The following is an 11,803-nucleotide window of genomic DNA, read 5'->3' as shown; positions in this document are numbered from 1 at the left end:
TCAAGTAAAAACGTAATTGTGAAAATATTTGATAGCTGTGGGTCAGTGGTGGCTCCAGAAATTTGCTGTAAATGGTCCAAACCAAGGGCCAACTAGAGCTTCGGACAGGGTCCTGTGATAAAGATCTCTGGGATCATGGGCAGAGTTTTATGGCCTAGAATTATGCTTTTTGACCACTCCATAATTGGATAGTGGAGGGAATTTTTCTCTCAAACCCCCCCACAACAGGTGTGGGAGTCGTCTTAATAATAATAATAATTTTTTAAGTGCCAATATTAATAAACCTAGTGTAGGTAAATATCAAAGGCGCTGTGCAGGTGTCTATAAAACATGAACCTGAAAACGAAGACCCCTATTTTTTTCCCTTTTACTTTGATGATAATACACCAGGCTGTCACAAAATCAAAATTACCAATATTTTTTGGCTGCCTGTCTTCATTTTATACACACCCTATATGGGTGTCTATAAAACAAAGACCAAATACCCAAAAACGAAGACCCCTATTTTTTCTCTTTTATTTTTATTAATAGGGGGTCTTCGTTTTATGGGTTTTTGGTCTTCGTTTTATAGACACCCGGCGCTGTGCATGTTTAAATGTTAAAAAGTGTGTTACGGTTTTAAAAATAGCTCGAGTTGGCAATATGTTTTGGGAGTTCACTTTAGGAACAATTAGCAAATTTAAGTCAGAAGAATGGAGGGAGGATAAAGAGACATATTCAGGAAGAGATCAAGTAGGTAAGTGGGCTGTTGGAATAGTAAAAAGTTAATTGTTGCCATGGTTCCTTTGTACAATCAATCAATGAACCTTTTTTTTTTTTAAATTTAGCAAGCATTTTCTTTATTACAAAATAATTCATTTAAGCCAACCTTCAATACAAATGGAAATGTATCATTGACTTCAAATCTTACTTTTTCCCTGTACAATTTACCTAAATTGTCTTAATCATATCACAATTTATGCTGTACATAAAAGTACATAACTCAACAAGAAAAAATAAAACTACATAGATATTAGTGCGAGCACTGTCGCATGTTTGCAATTATAGGCTCTTGACTTCAAGGTTGATGTTCAAACACTTTGCTGTTCTTTGCTTGTGTCCTTTGTCAAAGTACCTTAACTTGTCATCTCTCCACACAAAAGTATGAGTACCTGCAGTGGCATATCTAGGCAAACTGAAATGGGGGGGGGGGGGAACTAGCTACTAGATATGAGTTGATTTTGAGTCTAATTTTTTTGCTTAGAAAATTTTCAGTGGGTGCTGTATGCCAAAGAATGCCTGCTAAGATGTTGTGGTATTAAATAAATGTATTGGTTTATGTATAATTTACTGTGACATGACTATAAACTGCTCAAGAATTGCAGGTGTTGTATGCTTGTCAAATTATAAAGCCTCAGCTACAAGGGGTCATAACATTTACAAGTCCTTTGATACTTTCTTCACTTGCCATTATATTATAGATGAAAGGTATACATGATATTTTTTCACTATGAAAATACACAAAAACTAAATACATTAATGTATTTTTGGCTTGATTAAAAATGGCTAAATCCAAAAAAGACCAATTCCTACTCCCAAAATTATTCTCCAAAAAGTACAAAAATAGTTTGATAATTTTCTAGCCACAACCTGATATAGTTATACGAGTTAACTAAAACTGATGTACAGTATTCTTTTTTTTTTTTTTTTTTGGCATGTTCACTGAGTTTTTACATTTGCTTTTATTGATTTGGCAAATAATTAAAATATTTACTTGTCTGTACCATTAAAGTGAGCAGCATAATAATTAACATTCACAAACCAGCGCTTCCCAAGCTTACAGTATTTATTGGGTACCATTGTGGTGATCGGCCTTGCACCGTTGACAAAATGAAAACAATTACTTGCAGGCAACGATGATAAGCAATGGATAAACCTTCAAAACGTTCTTTCTTTTTAAAAGTTTATCAATCACTATTAGTATTAAAATACCTATTTTCTTTGACATGATTATTTTTGCATGTACAGGAACGTTTTGCAACTCACTAAAACATATTGTCGGCCCATTATTGGGTCATGACCCACAGTTTGGGAAGCACTGATCTATAAAAGTACCATTTAAATCACCCAAATGTTCCATTGACATACATACTGTATAGCACTAACCTACAAAAAAAATGTGGCTTCTTCAATTTTAAAATATTAGTACCGGTACTTGAAATAAAATATTGTACCACCACCACCCTTAAGCACCAATGCATAATTACATTTTCAATACTTAATTAAAAAAAATTGTAGGCCTACATGGTGGCAAGTCAACAAACCTGGTTTTTAAAATTTTTATGTTTCTTTATTTTGCTATCCTATGTAAAATGTGTTTAAACAATGATTTCTAATACAAACTCAAAAATAAATTTCAAAATTATTAGTAAAATTGATTCTTCTTCTTCCCTGTAAACTTCTTTGTTTGGAGCTTGATAATCGTCTTCTTTCATTAGCGAATGCACCGTTACCGATAGTTCATACGTACTATTACTAAAACTTGGATGTCCATAAATTGCTACAGAAAGAGGACGAATTAAACTTTCAGGAACGTCAATATAATCCTGTCCACATGTGACTGAGTTTAGATCATAATTTTCATAATCTGCTTTCACATTACTTTCTCTAATGTACAAGTCTGCATCACCCTCTGTTGTTTCTAATATCAATCGCAAATCTCCAGGCACCGAACATATATAGTGGGTAAAATTTCCAGCTTCAACCGTTCCCTGGGTTGAGAAAACCCTCCTGGATGCTACAATGCCAGCAAACATTACCAGTGTCGTCACAAGATATAGTTGATTGCAAATTGTTTTACCATTCATCTTTCTACATTACTGTCACTTGGTCCAGATCCACCTGTATGCAAATTAACCTGTGGAATATGCAATTAAACAGTTTTAAGAGATTAGTTTTTTAATTACAATTTTGTATTTGTAGGCTACATGTTACACAAATCTACAGATTTACATGTCGTTTAATAACATTCAAACATTGTTTCTGACTCTCCTGCAGACTTTGGTGCTTTTCTTCAATGCTAGATGCTTACGCCGAAATGATCCCAAATCCCAACGCGCTGATTGGTTGACTTGGCTTTACCCTAACCTTAAAAATAACTTACGCTAACTTAATGCACTACATCTCGACGTAAGCATAGCCAATTTGTTTCTTCAATTAACAAAACAAAATTAAAGAAAGGCAGTGCCTATAGTAGTATTAATTAATAGGAAGGCTAACCATGATTATTTGTACTCATTTATCTAATATACTGGCTAGACTAAGAAAAGCAGGTTTATGCTTTCATTATAAATGTTTAAAAACATAAATTTAAATGATTTAGAACGGCTAGGCCTTGAGCCTATTCTGTTCAGACGATGAGGCACAGGTTAGGCCACTCCAGTGGTGGCGCCAGCGGGGGAATAGCAGGGGCTTAAGCCCCACCCCCCCATTGGACAGAGCTCGTCGGGCAGTTGGACTAAAAAATATATAAAAATAGGAGAGGTCCACGTCAAACAAACACATGTCTGTCACAATCAGAGAGTGTCATTTCTGGCCATCCAGAGGTTCCTATTCTTTTAAAAAAAATCTCATTTGAGAGGGGGATAACCCTCTCAAACCCTTCCTCCAGCTCGGGCCTACGATCCCAAATCCCCCTGTAGGACAGCTAGGGACAACTTCCCCCCCCCCCCAGAAAATATATACTAGAGCCGCCACTGGGCCACTCCATACTCGAGTCTTTGTCTCACTAGCCTAGGCTAGGCCTAGACCTTAATTAAGAATACTTTGTGGGGGTGGGACTTGTTTCTCTTGCTAGCCTAGGCTAGGCTAGGCCTAGGGCTCTTACTTCTATCTATAGCCTAGAAACGAGCCTAGTCTTATCAGTCTTATCTTATAACTATCACTTAGATGAAATTCAGTGTATATACGTTATACAACGGTGGAAAAAGGATACCTTGCTTTATTAGCTCCTGAAGAAAATAATTAAACTTTCCTGAATCTGGAGAGAGGGAGCTGGTGGATTTGGCAGACTATTATGGAACGCAGGGAGAGCCTTCAGGGAGCATTACAATGCAGCAGTGACCAAATTCATTCAGCAGTTCCAAATTTAATGCAGCAGTGACCAAATTCATTCAGCAGTGACCAATTTCATTCAGCAGTGACCAAATTCATTCAGCAGTGACCAAATTTATGCTGTGCAGTGACCAAATTTATGCTGCAATGACCAAATTCATTTAGCAGTGACCAAACTCATTCAGCAGTTACCAAATTTATGCTGCAGTGATATTTGTTGATGTTATGCGCTCTCAGCAAACCGGAAGTGTTTTCCATGGACGTAGACAAGACAATTACCCGACGGAACAACGCCGTTTATAAAGAAATCTTATCTTATAAAGATGCGGGAAATGGGTTATAACTTTACGCACGCACAGATAGAATACCAAATGCAAGAACCTGCGCAAAAAAATACACCCAGGAAAAGGACTCCAACGGGAAGTCACCCCCCCCCCCACAACAGAATGGCCGTATTTTGAGATGAACGAAATTTTTGGCAATAGACCCATTTCTTGTCCACCACACACTGTTGACACGTTGTCGGCTCTGAACACTAGTGGAACTAGTAGAAGTACAGTAGTAGTAAGTCCGTAGGCTATTTTTTTTTTCTTTGTTTTTTTGTAATTTTCCCAGTTGGCTAGGAATTTCCAACGCCTGGGTTTTTTTAGAATTGGTTGGAGTTCGAGCGTAGGCAAGGCGAGGTAATTCATTGTTGAATTTCCTTGTTGGGACGTGAGGCCTATACCTTCTGTCCGTATCCGAATAACTTGGGGTTCGTAAACGAGCGATCTAATGACCTACCCTCTGGGCATTGTGTCATTTTTGACTTATCCGGTTTCGTTGAAAGTTCGTAAACACAACCTAAGTGTGGCATATCTTAAAATATTGTTTTGCTTTACCAATTAACAGGTACTTGGTTGTCTATGCACATGCTTGGTAAGTCAATGTGTACAGCGTGTGGCATATCTTAACATGAATGTAGGCAAAAATGGCCCCGGTAAAAATGGCCCCGGAAAATTGGCCCAGGAAAAAATGGCCCCGGTAAAAATGGCCACGGTCAAAATGTGTACTGAGAGATTATCAGAAAACAATAGCAATTGAATAACATTTTTTGATAGTAGAAATAAAAGTTTTGAAAAACGTTATTCCTGTCTCTTATACACATCTAGATGTGTATAAGAGACAGGTCTCTATACGGCCATTATGTAGCTAGATGCCTAGTTTGAACGTATACGGTATAAAACGCACGAGTACAAATATGAGAAATGAAAAAAGCGAAATATACGAGAAGTCCAATCATATGCATATACATAAGGCCTATTGGATGTTAGTAAATGTGTAAATATACATACACTATTTTTTTACTTACTTGATGCAAAATCCCCCAGTCTCTATACGGCCATTATGTAGCTAGATGCCTAGTTTGAACGATTACAGATTGTACCGTACTCGCGCGAATAAGCGCCCGTTTGAATAAGCGCGAAAAACGTGAAAAATTTCCTTAAGCGCCCCGTTTGAATAAGCGCACCTTCTAATTTGAATAAGCACCCCTCATAAGATTTTCTTTTTAGCAAGTCAATAATCCAATCAATCCTGGGACTGTGGTTGTTGGCATGATTTGAGCTGTAGAGTGGAAACACATTCTACTTCGTCAATATCAAAATGAGGATATTTCTCTTGGACAGATGAGAGCTCCGATCCCTGGACAGACAGTATATTTCCAACTTTACTCTTTTTACATATTTGTCTATGCCTACTCCTACTCCTCTTTCTCTTTTTCCGACCTTTAGCACATTCTCATCTGAGTTTTCAAGAAAAAATACAATGATCATCACCATCCTGCTAATCTCAATCGGCCGATGGCCAACAAGCTAACCACTAGCATCTGCTATTTTGCTGTTATGTAAATATTCACGCATTCTTGTAATGAGCCATTTTCTCTGGACGATTATCTTTTCTAACCACCATTCGTGATGTCCTTATATAATCTTTTTTTATTCAAAAAGTGACTCTTGAATTTGAAAATTTTCCATAAGAACCCCTCGATTTTCATCTATTTCCATAAGCGCCCCCTCAATTTTCACTCTGTTTTCATAAGCGTCCCGTTTAAATAAGCGCCCCTCAGAAAGTGGAAAAAATATTTTAAGCGCCCCGGCGCTTATTCGCGCGAGTACGGTAATAGATTAATCTATATTAATGTACTTTAAACATCAATTTAATGTATCCTAACAAAGCATTTGCCATCATACATATTATATTAAATTAAATTAATTAATTGTGTAACAATGATGCTAGACATATTAAACCAGATGTGTTCGTATTCAAATATTATTGTATTTAATTGTTGTTTGACTATAATGCCTAATTGTATTAATATTATTATATTAAGCATTATTAATGCTATTTGAATGTTTAGGTCAAATAAATAATGAAATAAATCAGCGAATTGTGTTTGGCTTGGTTGTAGGCCTGTTTTTAAATCGCTGAATTAACACTAGATCGTTGCTACACTGACATTTCTGATGACATGGATGGAAGGTGAATGGTAATAATGAGCGATTTACATAATATTAATGTATAAAAATTAGGCTATTATTGTTCACAGAATGATGTCATCTGCGTCATGCATGGTTTCAACGGATACAGAATGTCTGCCGGTATGGATCAAGTTGATTGTGGATGCAGAGCCGCTCGAAATTAATTCATTTCCCATTAACAAATGTTTACATGAAATTATACAGCAGCCTACAGGGGCAGATTTAGAGGTGGTGGGGAACTAGCAGGCTATGTTGACAAAAGTAGTCTATTGAGTATTTTTAAACCATCATAGACCTCTAAAAAAATAATTAGTTCTTTATCTTAACCACAGCGTCATGAGGCTTGGCGAGGCAGGTACGGACGCCTCCCTCTTCCCCATGGTGGCAGTTAGTTTCAATAAGTGGGTTAAAGTAATGTAGGTAAGAATGGCCCCGGAAAAAAATTTCCCAGGAAAAAATGGCCCCGGAAAAAAATGGCCCCAGTAAAAATGGCCCCAAATGACAAGTAGGTAAAAATGGCCCCAATGAAAAAATTCAGTAATAGAAATGATATTTTTTGTTAAATCTTCAAATATTTAAATACTGTAATAAGCAAGAATTGAATCAATAACAAATACAGTTACACAACAGATGCAAATAATGTACTGAGAGATTATCAGAAAACAACGGCCATTGAACATTTTTTTGATAGTTAAAATAAGTTTTAAAAACGTTATTCCACTAGTAGAGGAATGACATACATACAGTACTTCAACTACCAAAATATGCAACTCATAGATAACCACAAAATTCACTTTTGTTAAGTATCAAATGAAATAACTTTACATGTTATAAACAGTGCAAATAAACAGTAGTTAAAGCATGTGGATCAATTGTGTGTTTGAATGACAAGTTCATGTATGGGAAAAGGGAGGCTTACTTTACTTAAACAAATGTTCTGCTAAGAGTTACTTCAAAGAAGTGTTTGGTAATCAAATATTGTTTTTAAAGTACACTGAATAATTATAAGGAATAAATTTATTTAAGCATCTTATTTAATTGCATACTTGGTTTCTACTCCCCGCCAAGTAAATTTAAGTGCCTAAAACTATACTAAATAATGTAAACTGAGATACTATATTATATACATAGTTATGTAAATATGGCAATTATGCTAAGAATTAAAATGGCGTGTAATTGTGAGGGTAAAGTAATTATGGTAGGATCAAATGGTATTGCTAAACCCCCAAAACCTCCTAAAATAATTCAGTTGTGATTGACTCACTTGGTGTATCAATAAGAAGTTAAATATTTATAAGAACCTATTTTTTGGTTAAAATGTTGATTTTTTTGGTGAAAAAATTTGCAAATACACCACAATCCTCCAAACACACTGCGAACCCCATCCAAACCCTTTAATTACGATTGTAAAACTCTCTTTTTCTAAAAAAAAAAATAATAATTTGATGTTCATGTAAACTCATTGTTTGTGGGGTTTACCAATACCCGGATTGAATTTCGGAAAATTGTGATTCCGCTTCCTTGAAATTGGCCACAAATAAATTATTTTAGAATTAATAAATGCATGATTTATGTTGATTTATTGATTATGTTGTTGCTATTTTTTAACATTTAAATGGAAAAAAAATAAAAAGTGTTATTCATGGGTCTTTTTTTATCTTTGAATATTTTATCATTGAATATGTAATTTCTGCAAAAAGTATAATGTAAATGGCAATTTATTTAATGTTAGATTTCTTTTGAAAACTAAATTATTTCAGTTTAAAAAAAATGCATATAATGATTGAAAAACAAATCAGTTTTAATACAGAATTTAATTATTGTGGCCATTTTGACCTACCTGTCATTTGGGGCTATTTTTACCGGGGTCATTTTCACCGGGGCCATTTTTTCCGGGGCCATTTTTTCTAGGGCCATTTTTTCCGGGGCCATTCTTACCGTACACGGGGTTAAAGTAGGCCTACTATGGTCATTCAAGTCATGGAATAGGGGGATAGTTCGGCCTTCCCCTACCCAGGCCGAAACCAGTCCATGCCCCTAAGACCAGAGTTCAATGTTTTAATTCAAACCATCCGAAATTGCACCCTCCTAACGAAAAAAATCGGAATCCGCCCCTAAATTAACTTCTTTATTAGCACAGTATCGACAGGTTTCAGTACTACAATTATTACAACAAGTTCTTTTTTTTTTTACAAATCAACAAACAGACAAAGTATACAATACAATAAAAGAAAGAGGTTACAAAAAACGACGAGAAATATAGCCGAAGTCCAATAATTGAACAAATGGAATTGCGATGCCGCAAATGCACTCTTTAATATATTTTGGATAAATGAATATATTTTTATAAATTTTATGATCACACTATCAAATTTTATGTGAAAAAAATTGTGTAATGTGACCATAGGCATGCTGATGTATGTGGGCATAATATTTCGGGTGTAGGCCTATATAAAACGAAGACCGAAGACGCAAAAACGAAGACCCCTATTTTTCTCTTTTATCTTAACCATAATACACCAGGCAGTCACAAAATGAAAATTACGGAGTTATTTGGACGTCTGTTTGTGAAATATCCAAGGGTCTTCGTTTTATAGACACCCTATATGGGTGCCTACAAAACGAAGACCGAAGACCTATAAAACGAAGACCTACGATTATTTCTCAATTATTTCATTGGAAGTATTTCCAAATCATCATAAAACTATTCCCAGGTACATATTTCATTATTTCATCACAATAAATTGAGGAAAACAAAGAAATACTTTTAAGGGTCTTCGTTTTATAGACACCCTATATGGGTGTCTATAAAACGAAGACCCAAAAACGAAGACCCCTATTTTTTCTCTTTTATCTTAATCATAATACACCAGGCAGTCACAAAATGAAAATTATGGAATTATTTGGACGTCTGTTTGTGAAATATCCAAGGGTCTTCGTTTTATAGGCACCCTATATGGGTGTCTATAAAACGAAGACCCCTATTTTTTCTCTTTTATCCTAATCATAATACACCAGGCAGTCACAAAATGAAAATTATGGAATTATTTGGACGTCTGTTTGTGAAATATCCAAGGGTCTTCGTTTTATAGGCACCCTATATGGGTGTCTATAAAACGAAGACCGAAAAACGAAGACCCCATGTTTTCTCTTTTATCTTAATCATAATACTGTACACTAGGCAGTCACAAAATGAGAATTACGGAATTATGGACGTCTGTTCATCATAAAACTATTCCCAGGTACCTATTTCATTATTTCATCGGAATTAAATGAGCAAATATCAAGAAATACTTAAGGGTCTTCACCAAAAATAAAAAGTTATCTTGAACGCGCTTCACGGGGAATCCCCATAACTCACGCGAACCTACATGAACTCAATCGCTCCTAAACTCGATTGATTAGGAAGTTTGACTATATGAGCATCTAGGTATCTAAAGACATCAAAGCGGAAAACTTGGAGTGGAGATATGCGCGCCTAAATAAGACGTTTTTGTCAAGTTTAGTCATGGTCTTAGTTATGAGGTGACATTTCGACGAAATGTATCACAAAATAAACTGTATTTCAATGTATCCTAATGCCGATATGGTCTCTAAAAGGGTCTATCTAAAATGTTGTGATTTTTGTCAAGGCTCTTGACACACAAATATATTTTTGCGTACCCACTGGTGGGTCGCGACCCGCAGTTTGCGGAACGTTGGTGTAAGTGTACAAACAATGAAAGAAAATAGAATCATATTTATTTAGTAAAGAGTAGGGTACAATTAAACAAATTGAATAATGGTAAACACACTAAATACTGTCTTGTCATATGAATACAGGTGTTTATATTCAAACCATAATCATAAGCTATACATTTTTATATCAAAATGTGATTTTGTCAACTATCAAATACACTGGTTTAAAAGATTCCGTGAATGTGCAAGCAGAAAAAATACTGAAGTAATTCGGCATTTTGATTGTTGAGGCATGTGATGTTATTTCATACTTAACTTTTAAACTATCGATGTTAATACTATAAAAATAAATTCCCAATCTATGAATTTAACACTTTTGAAATAACATAAGTCTACTATCAACCTAGACATTATTAAAACCCGAGAGAACTGTACTTGTATGTTGTGTCAGATTTTTACCGGGCTGAAACCCGTGTACCGGACTGGGTAAGAAGAGGAAAGAAAGAGGGGAAAGGGAGAGAAAGAGCAAGAAGGGGAAAAGGAGAGGAAAAAGGAATACAAAAAAGAAAAAGAGAAGATAAATATAAATGCAAGAATTAAAAGGAAGATATCATATGACCAGATATCACAACACCCTGGCATCCCCTTCGCCACTTCAACAAAATTTGTACATGAGAAGACGTACAACGCATTTTGGTTTAGTAGCGCCTTTGATCTAATCCGCCAGATATTCTCTGCAGTGGTGTAACCACCGGGGGCAAAGGGATAATTCCTGTGGAAAATCTCTCCCCGGCACCGAAGATCCCTTTTCACCCCTAAAAGTGCCTGAAAATGTCCAATTGGGAGCGCTTTGTGCACATTTCTTGGTAAAGTAGGCAAATTTCCTATAAAAATGCACATTTTAGGGAGTTTTGACAGGATTCTTGTCAATTCCGACGAAATTTGCATTAAAAACACAACATTTTGTTGCGCGCCTCGCGCGCATTTTTAGGGTTAACTCGTGCATTTCCTCGCCTTCTGTTAATTGAATACTAGTCCAAACTCAAAGAGAAAGAAAATCAAAAAGAAGGGCCTCAATGTGTATTGGGTTAAAGATTGTGTTTGTAATAAATAAAACCATAATGAAAAAAACTTATATTTAGCTTCAAACACACGCATCATGGTAGCCATATGATAATCCCCAAAACTCAAACATTTTTGCGCGCTTCACGCGCATATAAACATTTGCTTGTCCTCCTTTGCTTCTAAGTTCATTGAGCACAATAGTCCCAACTCAAAGAAGAAGAAAATTTAAAATATATTGGTTAACCTAAAAGAAGGGCCTCGCAACTATAATGAAAATGCTTAAATTTGGTTTCAAACACACATGTGTGGCCTAATACCGGTATTATATATAAGGTAATTCCTATATCGTATTGTTTTTTTATAATGGGCGATGGGTTGGGGGTGTGTGTGCGGGGGAGAGTGTCACACCGGGTCATAAATTACTAACAGGGAAATTTATTACATTTGCC

At 35.7% G+C, this 11,803-nt stretch overlaps 1 protein-coding gene across 1 annotated transcript; it reads right to left on the bottom strand.

Moving 5' to 3' along the window:
* Positions 1 to 1,673: 1,673 nt before the first annotated feature.
* LOC117125400 (UPF0669 protein v1g209471-like) lies at positions 1,674 to 2,896 on the bottom strand. Its single transcript, XM_033271916.1, has one exon. The coding sequence runs from the start codon at positions 2,844 to 2,846 to the stop codon at positions 2,358 to 2,360; it is 489 nt and encodes a 162-aa protein (XP_033127807.1). The 5' UTR covers positions 2,847 to 2,896; the 3' UTR covers positions 1,674 to 2,357.
* Positions 2,897 to 11,803: the final 8,907 nt, after the last annotated feature.

Source organism: Anneissia japonica, unplaced genomic scaffold, assembly GCF_011630105.1.
Source record: "Anneissia japonica isolate Jap-2015-1 unplaced genomic scaffold, ASM1163010v1 scaffold2003_len1103335_cov173, whole genome shotgun sequence".
Classification (NCBI taxonomy): domain Eukaryota; kingdom Metazoa; phylum Echinodermata; class Crinoidea; order Comatulida; family Comatulidae; genus Anneissia; species Anneissia japonica.
This window is presented reverse-complemented; position numbering and strand designations above follow the sequence as displayed.